General features: G+C 37.6%; 1 protein-coding gene and 1 long non-coding RNA gene across 2 annotated transcripts; one reads left to right on the top strand and one right to left on the bottom strand.

Moving 5' to 3' along the window:
* Positions 1-519: 519 nt before the first annotated feature.
* Positions 520-2,993, bottom strand: LOC139148775 (uncharacterized). Its single transcript, XR_011556006.1, has 3 exons — positions 2,856-2,993; positions 1,617-1,884; positions 520-828 (listed from the first exon to the last, which is right to left on the bottom strand). It is a non-coding gene; the product is annotated as an uncharacterized lncRNA (long non-coding RNA).
* Positions 2,994-5,941: 2,948 nt separating this feature from the next.
* On the top strand, positions 5,942-18,788 carry LOC139148397 (kelch-like protein 21). Its single transcript, XM_070719833.1, has 2 exons — positions 5,942-6,127; positions 10,733-18,788. Exon 2 carries the CDS (start codon positions 10,793-10,795, stop codon positions 12,545-12,547), a length of 1,755 nt encoding a protein of 584 aa, XP_070575934.1. The 5' UTR covers positions 5,942-6,127; positions 10,733-10,792; the 3' UTR covers positions 12,548-18,788.
* The last annotated feature ends 2,128 nt before the right edge of the window (positions 18,789-20,916 follow it).

Below are 20,916 nucleotides of genomic sequence, written 5' to 3'. Positions count from 1 at the left end.
TCTTTCTCTAGTAGCAGATTTTGTACTGTGATGCCTAATTTTTATTCTGTATTTCCAAATGGAATGGGTGAAAGTTTTGTTACGGGCGGAAAGTTTGAGCAAAAGTTAAAGGGCCAGTAATTCTTACTTTTGATGTTTTTTTCCATTATTTTTATTTTGTTTGTCAATTGCAAATTCTTATTGTACACTGAAAAGAATGTTGAAGCACCTGCTATAGCTTGTGTACGTAGCGTTTATGTGTATAAAATGCATTGTTATTGCTTACATTTTAATTCTAGTCTGGACCAATATTCACTTGTCAACAATAACAATGCAGTTTATATATGTACAGGTTTACTTGACAAGCTGAACACTGTGCATATCAACATGCTTTGCGGAGTAGAACAATGAATTATGGTTGACATGAAGAACAAAAATAGTGAAAAAATCATCAAAAGTTACCATTACTGGCCCTCTAATTCTCAGTTTCTAGTCAGGAACTACCATGTCAGTAAAAATCAGTCAAAATGTTATTCTTTTCATAAGATTTTTAATCAGGTTGTAAAATTAGACCTTAACAGATGATCAAATGTTACATGTAGATGTTTGTTCCTGATGGTAAATTTCTTATTGAGCATTGATTTATGATACCAGGTGCACCAAAGTCTGTTGACTGATTTACCAATGCGCTTCGTGCTGACAGCTTCACAAGCTGAATCCAGGTCTCTAAACACTACCCGGCCGCTGGTGGCGCTAGTCAGTGTAATTCGTTCTATTTCACCGAACGGTCGCAGAGTGTCGTAGATTGTTTCCGGATTGTACGCTTCGCCATTTCGCAATATCCTCCACCTCGTATGAAATAAATTAACAAAATTTGTCATTAAATGATTGGAAAATAAAGATCAAATTTTGATATAATAAAAATACTCAGTGCTGTTGAATTCAAGGAAAACTTGACGTAATTGAAAACTGAAATGAAAGGATTATATTCTTTAACCCTTTGAGCGCTAAAGTCAGTTTTGTCACCCTTATAAAATATATCCCAGTCAATTTTTTTCAGAGTTTTGCCAAAATTTTGATAAAAATCTGTTAGCCTATGAAATATGATGTCCATTTGGTCAAAATTATCAAAAAAATTGCAGAAAATGTCATAAAAATTGGTAAAATGTTGCACTTTAATTTTGGCAGGAAAAATTACAGGACTCAAAGGGTTAAGTCATCGCTGACCGAAAAAAAAACTGAATGAGTGTCGGGAATCTGCACCACGTATTTGCCAACTGATAGAGCGATGGCTTCGCCAAGATAGAGGTGATTCTGTTTAGCTAGTGTTGAAATTCAGTAAACTGGACTAGCATCCCAAGTCAAGTATAAAAGTCTTTTCAAAGCCAAAGCGCAATTATGAGAAAAGTTCCGATAGTAGGCGAAACTGCGTCCTACGTGGCCCCCTATTTTTGATATGCTAAAAGTAGGCCTATATATTCTTGGCAGATAATAAAGGAAATCAGTTGTGGATGAAATATCACTGAACAGTGCGGAAAGTGAATGGACGTGAGCGTTCGAAGAATGACTGTGAGAGTGTCAAACCCTTTAGTGCTACAGACAGTGCTGGCGAGAGTAAAAAGTCTATTTAGCAGTACCTGACATCTATCGTCGATAGTGGAATTTGGTTTCGGTTTAAGAGGGCATCGTTCTTCACCGTTTTGACAAGTCGATCACTGGTACTGAACTTTGCAATGCTGTTTAACATTGGTATGGGAGTCAAAGTCGCGTACGCTGGTTCGGTCATCATTGCTGATTTATAACTTTTCACCATTCCTTCGTGGACGTCTCTAGCGCTCCGGCTGCGACATATGTCACTCTGTATCCTTGGCAACAAGGTTTTGTCAGAATTGCCGAAAATCATACCTGCCATTGAAAGGAAAGACATAGTGAACCTGACATGCACCCGTGAAAAGTTTAGGATGAGATAAAAACAAATGTAAAAAGAGCGTTTTTTGTCATTTAGTGATTCAAAAAAGAAATTCATCATTAGAAAGAAAGGAAAAAATTCTCAGAGGTTTTGACAAATGGCTCAAAATACATCAGCCTTTTCTTTTCTCCCGATGCTGAGCCCTCGACAGTTCTTAACCACCGTAAAATCGCCATATCGCTAATCACCATTTTAGGTAGGTTGCCAAAGTTTGCATTTATACGCGGGAGACAAAGCTACTATACTGCCGACAGAAATCAAATATTGCTGTTGAACACCTGTGTTTACTTACAGCAGTTGACAGCGAGTCCCTTGACATGTGCTCTTTATGTTAGTAGCAACGAAGTACCAGGTAATTTAGAAGGTACCGTAAAAATGAGGATATACACGACAAATATGTGCCTTTGCAAGAAAAGTAGAATTGCGACTTGGGAATCAGCGTCAGCACTACATGGAAGCACACGACTCCATGAAACATTCTACTCAAAATCACTAAAACTCAAAAATTATTTTATGTAATAAAGCAAAGCCTACATGTAACAGACAAAGTTAAACCTGCCATCCATATACCTGAACATGCCTATCAAAATTACCATCGACACACCTCGAATTGTCTACACTTCACAATGCTAGAACATATCTCAGACAACTACTTCGAGAAAAGTCTGAGAGCACACTTGTGTTTGTTTCCGCCACGATTTCGTTATGGAATGAAATATTTACAAACAACACTTAGGGCCTATCTAATTTCGGTTTTGAATCTTCCTTTGCAAGATAAAAGTTTCCCGCAGATCCAAAATTCAAATGGAAGATTGTCAGGTAGGCCTACGATCGTAATCATGGTAGTTACGGCTTGCTGCGACCATAGACCTTACACATGTGTGTGGATTGGTGTGTTACTACCCACCGTTTCCTCTCCTGCCGGTGGCAACCATCTGACGTTTTGTACTACCAGTAACGCTTTCTGTGCATGGATCCGGCAACAGAGTACATACGTTTGCAAGTCTGTGGAACACCTGGCGTTTACTGTGTTCACTGGCCTTTTCCAAAAGAGTCGCTTGGCGATGTGGTCGCTGTTGCGATGTTTTAGAGTGGCGGATAACACTTCGAATTTGTAAGGCGTCTTCCATGTATTTTGACATACTCCAGAACAGCGATCACTGTCAAAACAACGCTCCTCTTTCCCCTCCCCCTGCTCAAAGCAGTCAAAAGTTTCCGTCACATATCAACAATTCAACTTTTAATATGAAGTGCGCAGCGTTCCTACCGAACGAGTTTCAAGGAACGCGTACGCTCTTGGCTGGTGATCTCCATAGCAACAACACACGTCACGATTCAGTGCAAGGTGATTCCAACTCTTTTGCTGTTCGATTTACAGATTTTAGCGTCAAAATTACGTTCTTAAAAGGTAGGGAACTTTGCAACGGACTGCTGTCTTTTCCAAATTCTAATGAAATTTTCTCTTGTTCTGGTAACACTGAACCAATATCATTCTCGATTTCTCCATGAATGTAGTGAGCGACCAGGTATAAGGGCGAAGTGAACGTTCATCTATGCATCGGATCCGGACACTTCGAATTGTAGTCACCCCAAATAGCAAGTTTTCAAATTAATTTACAATTCAATACTAAAAAGTTCATTGAAATCAACCTTTTTGGTAGTATGCTGGAAAATGGGCAACTTATATTATGTTTCAACTCTTAGTCCCATTGGCTACGGTGTTCCTCGGGGATCAATTCTAGGACCCATTCTTTTCCTTATTTAGGCGGCCTACATTAATGATATCCCAGATTGTACGTCGTACTTCACTTCTAACCTCTTTGCCGATGACTCAGTTTTTTTCACTCCTTCACACTTGATATTAACGCCACCAACGTTGAATCCATCAACATCGTAAACTGGTGCTCAGATAATACACTGACTATCAACCGGGACAAAATGAAATATGTTATTTTCTCTACTTATCACCGATCTTACGTTGAAAACGGACAGCTTTGTATCAATTCAAATGAGATAAGTAATGTTTATCACGTTTCAGATCGTGGAGTAGAGATTGACAGCCACTTATCCTGGAAACATTCATAAAGTCTGTACCAAAATCACTCCTAAAATCGGGTTATTAGCAAAACTTAGACACTTATTTCCAAAACACATCCTTATTATGCTCTATAATGTTTTTATTCTTCCTCATATTTCATACTGTCTGGAGATATGGGGAAGCACATACCATTCCGCTTTACTCCCTATCCACACACTATTGAAAAAAATAGTTAGAATTGCTACCTTTAAGTCACCCACTACTCCCAGTGAACATATCTTTAATGAATTAAATATTTTGAACATATACAATCAGTTTGAATATCAGATTGGGGTTTTCATTCATGACCTTTTGTCAAGTAATCTACCCCATAGCGTCAATGACTATTTTTCCTTTCCTACTCATAAATATACCACAAGATCAGTTTCTAACTCGTCCTTTCTATAACCGAAATGCAATCTTCACCTCAGTCAATTCACTATCAGTTATCACGGCGCTAAATTCTGGAATAGGTTTCCACTTTCCATTAGAAACATTTCACGTCGAACACAGTTCAAGCATGCCCTCAAATATTTCATTATCAACAAATCTTGATTTCCTTGTTAAGGTAATATGCACCTCGAAAGTGGAAGAGTTAAACCTTTGCTCTAACTTTCCTCAAGGAATCTTTCAATCATTCTCTTTCAAAATCAAGAATAAAAATAGGGGGGTCACCGTGCAAATTTTGGTACTAGAGAAACAAATTACCCAAGATTTACCGATATGGAAATTCAAAATGGCCGCCATCCCTGTGTTAACTCTATGGAGAAAAATAAAAAAATTCGAATTTCGAAAAACTAAGCCGGTGAAAAGTTTTCTTTCACCAAGAGCTTTACAATGAACCCCCACATGTGGTATATCAGAAGAGAATGTAAAAGTTTGAGAGTCCGAATGTCTGTCCCCGAGGTGCGTTCTACCTTAATTTTGCCGTCTTTACATTTTTTCATTGTTTTGAAGACTCATTTATTATCCTTATTGGAGCCAGATTTACATTAGCTTCACATTAGCTATTTCTAGCTTCCTGTCATATTTATGTCTTATGAGCATGTAAAACTTGGTTACAATACTTAATCTATATTTCTATTGCAAGCTTGTTTATTTATTTAAATCACGAATGGTATTATGCTTTCATTAGATAACGATATTATAGCAACAACAATGTAGTAGGCCTAAAGACAATGGAATTCACAAGAAATGTGACAAACAAACAAATTATAATTCCAACGGCTCCTAGTACGAAGTATTGCGTACAAGTTCAATAACCATTTTGACATTAACCATACCCATCCAAATTAAAACAATACCATATGGTTGGATATTGGTTATAGGGTGAGCTTTTATCTCTATGTTTTGTTGTGACTTTGAATTTCATTTTGGTAATTTCACCCTTTTCGACCGTCTCGAGGCAACTGATGATAATCTAGCAATGTAAACCGGGATTTCAAATGTCTTTTAATATATACTTTTGCTGTATCCATAAATCATACAACTACATGTATTGATATTTAACTTTTCAAAGTTGGGGTGGGGTTGGGGGTAAGTCAAAATTTCCGTGTTAGAGAGGGGCTTACCCAACTTCATCATGGTTGGCTATACCGGCTAGGGGTTACTCGAAATTTCGAAGACCCCAATGTAATTCCTCCGACCCCCAGGCCGTAAATGATGACGGCTCCCTAAGCATGTATTTTTGTTGAAAAATGTAGTTTTAAAATATTGTGGAACAAGCGTGGGTACCAAGTCTTTCCTGCCAGTGCCACCAACACACTGATAACACTTAGACAGATTCACACCTTTGTTTAAATCGTCAGGCCGCTCAGGTCCGAGGATTTCGCAGAGGTCGGCATCCCTGTTTTTTGGCGTTGGTGGCGCTCCCCGAACGAGAGTCATACATTCTGTCTCAACACATATCAGCTGGCAGTCAAGTCTAGACAGACGACGTAGCCGGATGCTGTAGAGCGCACAAACAGCCAATGTGTACCCTGCCATTGTGTGCTTATTGTGACCCCGCTGTGTATATCTCATCTTTTCTCGAGTGTTGTTTGACAGTCAAGGAAAGATCTTCCTATCACGAGTTGTCCAAGTGCTTGACTTTTCTGAGACAGGTAAGGCTGAATTCACAGAATTCACACCATAGACTGACAGACGGGATAATGCTATTATCATGGCGTGGCCGTTATGAGTGCAGATGCAAAATCGAAACCAAGTATTAAAACGACCTTTTAAAGTATTGCTGTATTTCTTGAAAACAACTGTCTAATATGACCAAGGCTACACTGTCTGGTTCATCGCTCGCACTATCTTCTGTTGATTCAGTTAGCTGGAAAGAGAAGTTCGGTTTGAATGACATTGTTTACTTTCTGCTGTGTACCCCGGCGGTGCCACTTGTCCCGATCACTTCATCAATCGTAAATTGACCTACGTACATGCAGAAGAAAGTTCAGATGTACGGCACATAAGTGTCATCACGATTCAAGCATTCAAATAAAAAATGTTTAAGCTGTATTAGGTTGATGTCGAATCGATCGTATCTATGCGATGACTACTACTACTGAGTGTACCGATATTATAGAATTCAGAGGTGATGGAATGGGGTTGTTGACCTTGCCGGGAGACGACGGTCAACTGTCCGGAGTCCATGGTGTCATTTTTTCTCATCCCCAATTTTTTTCACTGACAAAAAGGACAACAGCATAATTGTGTATTGTGCATGATGGAAGCTGCAGGTCTCTGTGAGGGTTAGTGAACACCATGCACTATTTACTGTACAGGAGCACTATTGGATGAAATTTCTCATTTTTGAGTTCATACTTCAAGTAATCTCCAGACAAAAATATGATCAGGCAGACACCAATTGTTAGGTAAAGCATATTTATACAGTAGTATAGTATCATGATATGATGATAAACTGTATTACATCATCATTTATCTTTTAATCAACTAAAGCTGATCTGTACAGACACTGAAAATTGTGGGCTGATGAATCACCTTTTGTATCATGAACTTTGACCCGGCAAAGGTAACCCTGGCTTATTTATATCACAAGGTTACAGTGCTTGTCAGAAAGGTGGTACCTATAGTTCTCAAATATCAGCTTTCTTATCAAAACACGTTGTGGAGGCACATTTATGGCTACTTTTGTTTCCATTACATTAAACCTCTTTCTCTTGTTTATTTCCATTATCAATATAAGCAATGTTTTATTTTATGTTTGGGCAATTATCACTAATTGAATGAAAGGCAAGCATTACCAGCGTTCATATATGTACGTCAATATGCAGGTCATCAGTTGATTTTTCCAAAAACAAAGCTTAATACTTAACTTGTGTAAATAGCCTTGGTAACCAAATGTGATAAGCAAAGTATAAAAACAGGATCCTTTCATTTCCTGAAAGATTAGTGAGGAAAACAACCATGTGAGACTAAAAAGGAACTATGTACATATGTTTTCTCAATTCTTGTTAATGATGAAACAAAACAGGATATGAGGGCCTGGGCATTTCCTTTGATAGCCAGTAGAGTTTGAATTTACCTAGCAGTTTTTATTCTGTTTCCATATACATGTAGTATGTATGTATCAAAAACAGTCAGTCAAATCAAAGATTCTTTAGTGTCTATGATCAAGTAAGTCCTGATAGCCTGTGTCACTTTTGAAATGAGCTTTGAATTGCAAGTTGATTATTTAAGGTCAGTAGCCTCCACTGTACAATGTCAGACTGTAATGTTTATTATTAGTCTGCTCCGGATCCATCCAAGGACATTTTTTGTTTGGGTTTTTGTATGGATTTTTGTTTGTTTTTTGTTCAGGTTGTGTGCAGAGACCTCATGACAATGTTCATTGTTACAGTGTTTTCACAATGACTGTGACGCACATTGTCTGTTTTATATCACCATTGAATTCCATGTGACATTGTCAATGAATTTGAAACTTTTCTGAACTCAGCATCAACTGTGAACTAAAGGTTTATGTTTTGTGAAAAAGCTCAGTGTAAAGAATGTTTGTTTCAGTATTGAATATTGATTGATACGCCAAAGGCGTCAGGGTCAAAGAAGACTGACTGTCCATGTGTTCGCTGACCATTGTAATTGCTGTGTGTACAAGTAGTACTGATAGACTTGGTTCAAGTCGGTGAATTAAAAAAAAATAAAATGATTTATAATAGTTTCTCTTGTGTCTCTCCTATTTCATACAAACCTATCCGGAATTTGGCAGCTCACGCCAGGTTTTCCCAGCGATTGAATGCGTCACGTTTGAGTCTGCGCAGTAGTGAGTTAGTTTCTGCCGGATTCACCGACTTGGACTTCTTGCAAAGTACAGGCGGTGGGACGGACAGTGTACACAGTGACGTAGAGCAAATACAAAATGATTGACAGCCCCCGCCGTTATTCTGGCCAATAAGAAGAACGCTTGCCTCTGCATGCATTAAAACGTTTGTTGTCATCTCCGTGCAAAGCTAGACATCGAGTACGTTTTATATCTGGGCGAATAACGGCATCAAGTTCGTACATCAACCGCGTTTTACAACTGATCGGTCGACCACCGCTAATCATGCGAGATTACCAAAGAAAGCTTGTTGAGAGTTACATTGAGGGAAAAGATGTGTTCGTCTGCGCACCAACCGACAGCGGAAAATCACTGACATACGAAGTCGCTCCACATTGTTTTGATTTCCATCGCTTTGGGCACGTAAGAGAACAGGCTACAACTGTACGGACGGTGTCTTTTTCCATCCTTGAATAACCGGCCACGATTTTCACATTTTGTAACATGGGCCCCACAAACAACACAGATATTTTCACGCGTTTTCGGTGATAGAACAGAGGTCGTGCTGACTTTTGTGGGAGTGATCGCACTCGACATTTTGTCAACAACGCCATGTGAGTTTTATGCACGTCTCGTTTGGGTCAATTGGTAACTCCTCCCAATGTGTAAAATTTAGTGATGTCATCTTATGAATAATATATGAGTAAAGAAAACGTCATCTCATGAATAATTTATAGCAACGCAAACCCTGCAAGAAAGCCAAGTCTGTGATTCCGGGTGAAACTCCGCTGTGTAGCGTTCACCGTCCACTCATCGCGCTCACCCTACTCATCGCGTCCACTCACGCGCGGCGTTTCACATGAAAGCAAAATATAAATCATTGCGTTCACTCCACTCAAACATTCACAAATCACAGATTTGAACCAAGTCTAGTAGTACTGACTGTGTGTAGCGTAAAAGCAATGTGAGCAGCACAAAATAACAGGCAGTGAACAGAGGCAGCCAAACAGCCAATCTAGAGAAATATAACTACAGGAGTTTTTGCATTTATTGTAAATACAAATATCCTGCTCTGATTTATTTTAACTTTGTAGTTAAAATATATCATGAGAAAGCTATGTCTCTTCGTAATACTCTCCTGTAACTATTTGAAAAACTTCTCAATATCTGTCAGTATTCCCTCCATACAAGAAAAATTCCCTGCCTCCTTAGCTTCATTAAAAAATTGCCCATTGCCAACTCAGTGATACAACAGTATCAACTACCATTTCTATATCGTATGTGCTTTTCCCTTGCCGTTTTCTGTTCCCAAAACAACTGTATCATCATACTTTCGTGAGTTCTTGCTTACCCACCCATCGCACCTTTTCTAAGTTAATAGCTGAGCTAGAGAATGAAATTTCCTTGTACATTTACGAGGAAAGATTGCTTGACCAGCGGTATGGAAACAAAATCACTACTCACCCTTTGGCCAGGAAATCATTCACAACCAGCTTTTTTTCACAAACAGCTTTGCTCCTGAAATAAGCAAAGATTACATACCGTACATTAATCAACACTTGGAAATACTGGTAAATAATTGATCAATTCTCCATCTTGCTTCACAAACTCAAAACAGTGATTTTTTCTCACAATCATTGTGTTTTCTTTTCTAACAAAATGGTATATCACGTATTCGGCTTCATCATAGCACTGTCATCAGTGACTTGTAGCTTATACAAGATATGGTTTTCGATCAGTACCCATCATACATTTATGTGATCTCAAATGTTTATCATTTGCATTTTTCCCAATATGATAAAACTCATATAACTGTGTCTTTTTAATGTTTTCTAGTTTTTGGTCGAAACATCATCTCCAAAGGCATATGTTTTGTGGGTTTTATGTTTATCTAGTAGGTTCCAAAGGATATGCCCTCATTCAGATTTGTCAAACCTATAATATTTACATTTTTTGTCTAGAATATTTTCTCATTTTGTCAAACTCCTTGCCAGATTTCTTGAGAATGTGATGTGATGTGATGTGAGGTTTGTTTGGCAGTACTTGTAGAGATCCTCTCATTCATGCATGTTCAAATTTGGACTTTGTTTTTCATGCAGTACTTTGAAGATATTGTTTTTTGTGGAAAAAATTTACATCATTGTCAATCAAAAATACTTGAAATATCAGTAAATAATGTAACTCAGATAATGTAATGTAATTATAATAATGTAATTCAGAGATTGAACTGATGATCAGAGTTTGATATTTAAAGTTAATCAGGCTTTCAATTTATATGAATTTTGTAAACAATTGACATTATGTTTATTGATAATGAAATGTGTGTCAAATATATTTTACCATCATCAGCTGTCAAGTGGCTCATGAAGCTCCCAGAATACCATCCAGTCAGCGGAGTATTTTGCTACAAAGTGTTTACAATCTTCATTTCTGTTTTTGTTTTCAGAGGTGATTTTATTATCCTGATCCACTCTGCTTGACATTGTTGCAATGAAAACCAGGAATTATGGAACAAGAAGAGACTGCATCCATGGATGGAGATATTGGTTGTGATTACGTTCTCCATGAACCACAACTTTCAAATCAGATTTTGAGCAACCTGAATGAATTCCGCAAATCAGGATGCCTGACAGACACGGTGATCCAGACTGGGGTCAGAGAGTTTCCCTGCCACAGGGCTGTTTTGGCCTGTTCCAGCCCCTACTTCAAGGCCATGTTCTCCAGCCAGATGAAAGAGACAAGAGAAGGTCGCATTACACTTGACAATGTCAGCGTTGCCATTCTGGATCAGTTGTTAGAATACGCATACACCTCCAGAATTGTCATCAACACCAGCAACGCTCAAGAGTTATTGGAAGCGGCTAATTTACTTCAGTACAGGAGCATTGTGAAAGCTTGCTGCCAGTATTTAGAAAACCAACTCCATCCATCCAACTGTCTGGGAATCCAGTTTCTTGCCGAGTTGCACGTATGCCCACAACTCTACAAGGCTGCCAAAAGTTTCTCTGAAGCCAATTTTCACAAAGTCATACAGAAGGAAGAGTTCTTACAATTGAATGTTGACAAGGCTCTAGCTTACTTGAGTGAAGATAGACTCAATGTTAGCAAGGAAGACATGATATTTGATGCAGCGATTCATTGGGTCAACCACAGTTTCCAGAAGAGAGTTGCCGAGTTACCCGTCATCCTCAAAGCTGTCAGGGTTCCTTATTTGAGTGCAGAGTTTCTGCATGAGAAACTGTATGACCCAGTATTGAAGCACCTGCCAGTGTGCGTTGACTTCCTCCGACAAGGCAGAACATTACAGAAATGTCTGCAGCAGGGACAAGAGCTAACAGCTGTGTACTGTATGAACGTCCAACCTCGTGAATTCACCAAAAGTGAGGTTATGGTTGTCACAGGTGGTTTTGATGCAGATAACACTTGGGTGCCAGATGTACGTTACTTCAATCCATCCAATAGGAAGTGGACATCCTTGGCTTCCTTCCCAGCTGATATCAGTGGCTACAAAGTGGTTGCTCTCAACAACGACATCTATGTGACAGGAGGCAAAAGTATCAATGGTGTTACCAGGGCTGTATTCTGTTATCGGTCAAGCTGTAACCAGTGGGAGCAAGTTTCAAGCCTGGAGATACCACGCCAATACCATGGGGCATGCAGCATGGAAAATTCCATTTATGTCGTAGGGGGTGAGAATAATAATGGACACTGCATCAGCGATGTTGAATGCTATCATGGGTCATCTGACGTATGGGAATGGAAGCAACCACTTCCAGTGGCAGTTGGTAACCCAGCCGTTGTCTCCCATTCAAAGAAGTTGTACGTTGTCGGAGGCTACATGCTTGGTCAGCTGACCTACAAATCTATGCAGTGTTACGACCTTGGACTTGACTCCTGGAAGGTCATCAACACCATTACCATAGCAACCAGACACTTCCCGGCATTGGTGCTTAATGATAACATTTACATATTAAGTGGTACAGGTAAAGGGGGTATGCAGGTGTACAATCCTAAAATTGACGATTGTGAAGCCACTGCGTCTATGTGTACTTTGGAACGTCATCTTTTTGGCTCTTCCGTCATTGATGGTAAAATTTACGTAGCAGGTGGAATGGTCAATTACAAGGCCCTGGGAAGTGTAGAGATGTTTGATCCAGATTCAAACTCGTGGAAAGTTGTGGGTCATATGCCCAGAGCTCTCAGAGCACACGGTTGTTGTGTTACAATTAGAAAGTACTTAGGGCCTCCTTTTACAAGGTAAAGCCTGCAAGCAATACTGGGCAGTTCAAGTACATGTAGGACCAAAGTCACTGAGCTGTGAAAACAATGGAGAGTTTTGATTGCCATGAATACATGCAATGCAGGTGATATCAAAAATGGAGTCACCCTTCTAGCCTTCCTTTGCAGTTGTTTCTAAGACCAGAGTGACTGTCAGCGATGCCAGAGTGACTGTCAGTAATGCCAGACTGACTGTCAGTAATGCCAGACTGACTGTCAGTAATGCCAGACTGACTGTCAGTAATGCCAGACTGACTGTCAGTAATGCCAGAGTGACTGTCAGTAATGCCAGAGTGACTGTCAGTAATGCCAGACTGACTGTCAGTAATGCCAGACTGACTGTCAGTAATGCCAGACTGACTGTCAGTAATGCCAGACTGACTGTCAGTAATGCCAGACTGACTGTCAGTAATGCCAGACTGACTGTCAGTAATGCCAGACTGACTGTCAGTAATGCCAGACTGACTGTCAGTAATGCCAGACTGACTGTCAGTAATGCCAGACTGACTGTCAGTAATGCCAGACTGACTGTCAGTAATGCCAGACTGACTGTCGGTATTGCCAGACTGACTGTCGGTATTGCCAGACTGACTGTCGGTAATGCCAGACTGACTGTCGGTAATGCCAGACTGACTGTCGGTAATGCCAGACTGACTGTCGGTAATGCCAGACTGACTGTCGGTAATGTCAGAGTGACTGTCGGTAATGCCAGACTGACTGTCGGTATTGCCAGACTGACTGTCGGTATTGCCAGACTGACTGTCGGTATTGCCAGACTGACTGTCGGTAATGCCAGACTGACTGTCGGTAATGCCAGACTGACTGTCGGTAATGCCAGACTGACTGTCGGTAATGCCAGAGTGACTGTCGGTAATGCCAGACTGACTGTCGGTAATGCCAGACTGACTGTCGGTATTGCCAGACTGACTGTCGGTATTGCCAGAGTGACTGTCGGTATTGCCAGAGTGACTGTCGGTAATGCCAGACTGACTGTCGGTAATGCCAGACTGACTGTCGGTATTGCCAGACTGACTGTCGGTATTGCCAGACTGACTGTCGGTAATGCCAGACTGACTGTCGGTAATGCCAGACTGACTGTCGGTAATGCCAGAGTGACTGTCGGTATTGCCAGACTGACTGTCGGTAATGCCAGACTGACTGTCGTAATGCCAGACTGACTGCCAGACTGACTGTCGGTATTGCCAGACTGACTGTCAGTAATGCCAGACTGACTGTCCGTAATGCCAGAGTGACTGTCGGTAATGCCAGACTGACTGTCGGTAATGCCAGAGTGACTGTCGGTATTGCCAGAGTGACTGTCAATAATGCCAGAGTGACTGTCGGTAATGCCAGAGTGACTGTCGGTAATGCCAGACTGACTGTCAGTAATGCCAGACTGACTGTCAGTAATGCCAGACTGACTGTCAGTAATGCCACTCTTACTGTCAGTAATGCCAGACTGACTGTCAGTAATGCCAGACTGACTGTCAGTAATGCCAGAGTGACTGTCAGTAATGCCAGACTGACTGACTGACAATAATGCCAGACTGACTGTTGCCATGGCCAGAGTGACTGTTGCTATGGCCAGATTCATTATCAACTAACCTAAGACAGTAGATTCATGTTGATGAGTAATGATGGTGCAATGATACTAATCTGTACCTTACTTTTCAAGAGAGAAAAGAAAACTACACAAAACTTTACTTCAAGAATTTTCAAGTTTTCTTTATGTATTCTGTACATATGAAAATACTGACTCGTGGTTTACATTGTTTCCAAGGTGATTTGTCATCAATCCAATTTACAACAAATATTTCCATCTACCACATTGTCTTGGTAGACTTGGATGTCCAATTATGGGTTCCTGAAATGTTGACTTTGATGGGAGTTTGTTCAACACATTAAAGGTAGCTGTGTTATATGAAGTGAAAGTGGTCATACTGAAATGTCAAGATGCACACAGCAATTAACTTAAGAGAATTTTGTATTTTTATGTGTATTTTACTATACATCGTTGTACAGTCGAGAAACTTTGATTCTTTGTAAAAGTTGAATGTAGTACAATGAGATATAATGGATTATATCACCAGGTAAACTTTTAGAGCATCAAGTGTCTTTGAAATATTGGACAAGGATAGTTTATTTTTATGTCTATTTTGTTACGTTTTGTAAGTGTTTTGTTGAAAGTCAGTTTTTTATTTTAGAGTTTTTAGACCGTGTTGAATTTTATGTTATGTTGATTCTTAGTCATTTCATTTGATCAACATCAAGAGTATACAGAATACAGACAGATGATGGAAAAACAGTGACAGTACAGGAAGTTAACTTGGTTTAAGCTGACAATTTTGCTGACAGATAAAACATCAGGGAGATTACATTAACAGGAATATTTTAAAATCCAAACTCCACAAACTTATCTATCTTTGTTTACAAAAAAAATTTGTTAAAGTTGCAACATTTGACACCGATATTGTCATAAGGATCAAGATGATGTTTTGTCATCTTTAGTTAGTTCAAATTTTTATTTCAAACACAATGTAGTTTAATAGTTCGTGAATTTTTTGCTTTTTCATTCTGTGTATGAAGTACCAGTTTTTTACATAGGTTGGAAAACAAGGATGAATGGTTTTAAAACCCAGGCACATATCTGTTCTCTCATAATATTGTGTTGATATTCCCAGGGGAACCCCAGCAACATACTGTGGAAACATCAAGGGTACCTCCCTTTACTAAAACACTGAAGTGTAGATACTTGTACTACCCCACCACCCCAGACTGATACAAAGAGAGTACAAATATATCCCATACTTGGTATCGATATGTTGAATACTAGTACGTCAGCATGTAAGGGAATAAAAGAAGACTTTGTAATTTACACTCAGAATGAAAATGATGAAAAATTCACCTACACACAGAATGTCTCTTTACTATCGCTGACATGCATCTCTTAGATTCTATGTCATATAAGGTCAACAGTAAGCACAAGAAAAATCAATCAACCTTCAAAATGTATGTACCTTCATAAATTACTTGTAATCGACATTTTTGAAGGAATTGGTTGCAAAATGAGCCACTCTGTATTTGTGGTTCCTGTTTGTAGGTCACTGATTTATTCATCATAATCAACAATTTACATAAGACGTCTGCAGGGATGTAATTTTAGGTGAGGTCACTTCAAAACCTTGGATGATTCAAATATTGCCTTGTAGTGTAAAAGATTTGAACTGTTAGAATCTGATAGAACACATGCCAGATTCAGGTTTTCTGTTATATTTTGTTATGATGTTATTACAGCAGTGTGTTTACAAAGGTATAAATGACATCACTGAAATGGTGTCATTTTGAAATAGCTTTATTTATGTGATGATTCAATAATTTATCTTTGACTGACCTTTACTTGATATTTGAAAATTGAGCTTTGCAAGTATTAGTTTTCAAGCAATCTGCCATCACAGAATGGTTAAACCCATCGTATCTAGTGTACAGGCATGGCTTAACCCATTCGGTAGTGATGGGAGGATAATGAGATGAATCATAGGCATGTAATGATGACATCATCGCCAGCCAATCAGCACCTTGAATGCCCTGTGGCATTTATTCCACTTGAATACAGATGGTGTAAACATGATAAGAAAACAATTGATTTGGGGGCAATACTTACATTAATTACATACTTTAAAAAAGAGGATTTAATGATTGCCCAGTAATCAGTACCAGTTACCTCAATATTGCCTGTGTAACAGCAATGTTTGAAATTATTATAATGATTCAAATTATAGAACAAATTTTAAAAATTGAACATCTTTAGAAATTATTTAAATATATTTTCCCATAGTTGTTGTACTTAAGAATAATGAAATACTATTCATAACTATGACATAATGTTTGCTAATATGTGCTGACCACCAACAACTTAAAAAATGGCAATTTGCTAGAAAACCTGGTTGTGTACTCACTGTTCCATTCGTAAGACAAAAGTACATATTACGGCCAGTATGGCCAAATTGAAAATTAGTACTTCCGTCTGATAGATAGCACATGATCTTTTTACTAGTTTTATTTTATATAAAGAAGATGAACATAATTCATAGTTGTAGAATCAATCATCGCAGCATCGGCAAAACAAAGTTGTTCTTTTGTGCTGTTATTTTGTGCTGACATTTCAAAGTGAAAATGAAATTTTATGATGATAGTTTGTGAGAACTGTTATGAAAGGTCTAATGATCCTTGATTATTCAGACGGTGAGTCAGATTTTATAAGTAAAGAATACAGGAGTAACTGCTTACAGGTTATTTTCAAAATGATGATAATGGACAAGATTGCTGTCATTATCTGTTGCTATGGTACCCATGCAAATACCAATTCCAATCTTGTTGACTTTGATCCAATTATTGACGTTTTAGTCACATTCCACTTTTCATCATATGACTTTCTAGAAATAACAATCCTTTTCCGTAAAGCTCTTTCTCAAATAGTATTGCTTGGAGAATTTCTTTCTACAAAAGAAAAAAAGGCACTTTTTGTTCATTTGACATTTTATGTAGCCGTCTACAGGTACCTAGTTAATATGTGGTTTTACTGCCAAGCCATTGTTACATTCATCAAATTCATAGAGTGAAAGAAGTAGATATCAGGCATTGAAGGTATAATGACAACAAAATGAGTTTGATTTGATATTTCAGTCAATTGAAATATGAATTGTAAGCACGGTATACAAGTACACTTCAAATTGCACTGATCAATTTTCAAGTTTCTGAACAAGTGATGTTTCTATGCAAGGTAACAATGGACACAGTGAATACATGGATGTGTTGACAGCAGGTGTTGAATAGATAGTGTTTTAAACAGAATATGATGGTTTAGTGTAAAGAAATAATGTTGTTATGATGAGAGTACACTCAAGTTGATAACATTCTCATCGGTCAGATCAGTGTTGGCTGTAGACAGCAGAATGCAGTCACACATAGCCATTGAATTAGTTCAGCAGTTTGTGTATTGACTGTTCATCACATCAAAGCTGGGCAAGTAGCTGTTATGTTGCGGACATCTGTGGCAGCTAAAAACAGCAACATGATGACCTTGACTGTGATATCGCTGAAATTGATAATGGCACTTGTCCTCATTTGAATAAAGTCAGAACTTTGTTAGCTTTATGAATACAAATATACTTTAATATTTAATGTAATTATGTTTAGAAATCATATAATTGTTCACACATATATACAAAGATACCATACTTATACAGTGTTTAGGCATAACATAAAGTAGGACTGCGTCAAATGTTACATTATTTGAGGACAAGAAACCATTGATGAAAATTGAAAAAAATAGAGATAGATTCTAAGAGAACGTTCTATATTCATAACATACTAGTATTTACACAGACAGCTTAATTCTGCTGCTTTGAAATTTTATTACATTCAGAATTTTCAACTGAGAAAAAGTGTCAATTGTCACTGGTAAAATAAGCCACTATCTGAAAATTAGACTGAGGTGAACGCACTCTTGATCAGGAAACACAGTTGACCCAGCAGGTATTTATTAACCTGAATTAGATTTGTGCCTGGTACCATCATAGACAGTAGTATCACCATGTCTCTTCTTGCTATGGTGATGTGTAACCAACTATTTGTTGTATAAAGTACTCGTACCAATACCATTTAAACATTTACCAAAACAAGATACTCCTGTGATATTAGACAAGGGAAACAAAGGGTCCTATTCTCTTTGTAACTGGTGTTGTATTTTTATCAAGAAATTTTCACCATTTTCACAATCTAATGTATTACAGCTGACAGATAGAATAAGAGTTTGATGTTTGGTATATAAAAGTGATTTGCCTTGGTAGTCAACATTTTTTATTCCATAGTATCAATGCCTATGGGAAGACTTGAATTCTTGCCAATTTGACTGTTGACTGAACGTTTGCTCAACTGTACAACTCATAAATCTAAAGGGAACCAGGTTATTTCCTTGCAGTGTTTTATGTCTGTTTGTCCCGTATTGAAATGAGCAAAGTTCATTTTGTTGAGAATTATATGACATGGTATACCTTTGAGAGAGAGTTGTTTTCAGATAATTATCTTGATTTCAACATTTCCTGAAAATATTTTGTGGTGCTGATGTCAGAAAAAGTACTTGAACTTGCCAAACTGTACTTGACATTAAAATTAGCCATATATGCTGTAAGCAAATTGAAAGAAATTAAAACAATGTAAACACAGTCTGTTGTCGTGGCATCTATTCATTAATTAATTTATTTATGTACTTACTTCTATTTGTTGGTTTTGTAGTTTCTGCACTGTGAACTTGCCTGACAGTATTACATACAATTCAGTGACACTGATGTATTAGGTTTTACTTCCGCAAGCATTTTGACTAAAGATGTGGAAGTGTAGAGAAAGAAGTACAAAATGTACCTTTAGTCTCAAAGATACACTGAGAAACAGAGAATTGGTAAGTGAATTAAGTTCTCACTTCTGACATGAAAGCAAGATTGAACCATGCATACATTACAGCGGTAGGTAAGAGACAAATATAATAGCATCATAATTACTATTTCCTTGCAGTTTATTTGGATATCAAACAGTAAAACTGCACATTCACATACCCCTGGCATTGTTCATTCTTGTGAGCCAACCAGTGCCTTTATTACAACTCCACAGTGACTCACACACATAGACAGTATAATACCTTCAGCTGTTGCTTAAAGATAGTTCCTGTGTGCACAGAAACCCAAATGTGAAAACATATAGTATTATAAGTAAAGTAAAGTAAAGTAAAGTAAGCCTTTATTGAAATCGTATCCCAGTTGGGATCTTGATCATAAAGTACAATAAAGGTTTTGCAAAAACAACAATGAAAGAGTATATATATATATATATATATATATATATATATATATATATATATATATATATATATATATATATATATATATATATATATATATATATATATATATATATATATATATATATATAAATATTCATATATATATATATATCCATATATATATATATATATATATATATATATATATATATATATATATATATATATATATATATATATATATATATAAATAATATCTATATATGAGGTCAACATATTACAGGTTCATAAATAGTTTACTTTGTTTTTTCATTTTGTCTTGTCTGAGTTTAAAACATGTATGTATGTATTTTCCCAATTCACATAGTGATGCTTTATCTGTCCTTGAAAAGATGCTTACAAGGTCTTGTGTGCCTCTGAATGCGTTTTTACAAATGTTTAGTTTACTGAAAAAATCATGTCTAATGTCTGTGTAGCCTTTGCAATGAAAAAGAAAATGTATCTCATCTTCTACTTGTTTGTTTTGGCAAATTGGGCATGCTCTGTCTATGACATCGAGGTTTCTATATCTACCTGTTTCTATGTGTAGTATGTGTGCACTAATGCGTAACTTGCACAGGGCTGATCTGTGATCTGGGTTTTTTATAACATGAAGGTAGCTTTCGAGAGAGAAATCTTTTTTCAACTCTCTACATGTGCGAAGTTTATTTTTATGGTGCCCTTGTCTGGTATCATCATGAATCAATTCAAATGCACATTTTTCAAATAGCTGTTTAACTTTTACATTGAAATTAGTTTTAAACTGTTTGTCATTTTTTATTTTTACATTCATGGCATCTCAAATATTTACGAGCGGCAACGATTGTTTAATGCCTGACACCCAATTATCTGTATGTGCATGATCAGACAGGACCTAATACACAATGGTGAAATTGTTAGGAGCAATTGCCAAACTTTTGACACATCTCATAACGTTACAGGCTGACAAGGTATATATTACAGTGAATAGTCTAAGAAATAATATTATATTAGTATTAATAGTTATGAAATATTTTTAAATAGCTTTTGATATTACATTAGAGTTGAACTTCCTTTTTGCTCTAGATTTATAATGTGGAAATTCACTCTGTGGGCATGGAATATACTTGAAAAAGGCGGCAACAGCATGTCAAATATAGAAGGCTATATCAAGTGTGATCCGTAGCCATTCACTGATTTTTCAAGTATTGTAGTGCAGAAAGGAAGCTCAACCCAGATGAAAAACAAAAAACTTTTATTAATGATATTCATGTTCTAATTATGATATCAATATATTATTTCTTAGATTATCGATCCCCAGTTAACCTGTTATCAGATACTGTACTGTCAGATGACAATGAACAATTGCGAAGTCTGACTTCTACCTGTGGACAAGATGGAGTAGCTATATAGTCACAGTCTGAGTTGACAGTCGCCCCTGCATGTATACCAGCCTTCCTCTAATTCATTAAGTGACCCCTGACCCTGCCCAAGCATTG

Source organism: Ptychodera flava, chromosome 13 (assembly GCF_041260155.1).
Source record: "Ptychodera flava strain L36383 chromosome 13, AS_Pfla_20210202, whole genome shotgun sequence".
Taxonomy (NCBI): domain Eukaryota; kingdom Metazoa; phylum Hemichordata; class Enteropneusta; family Ptychoderidae; genus Ptychodera; species Ptychodera flava.
Note: the sequence above shows the minus strand (reverse complement) of the source record. Positions and strands in the feature narration are given on the sequence as shown.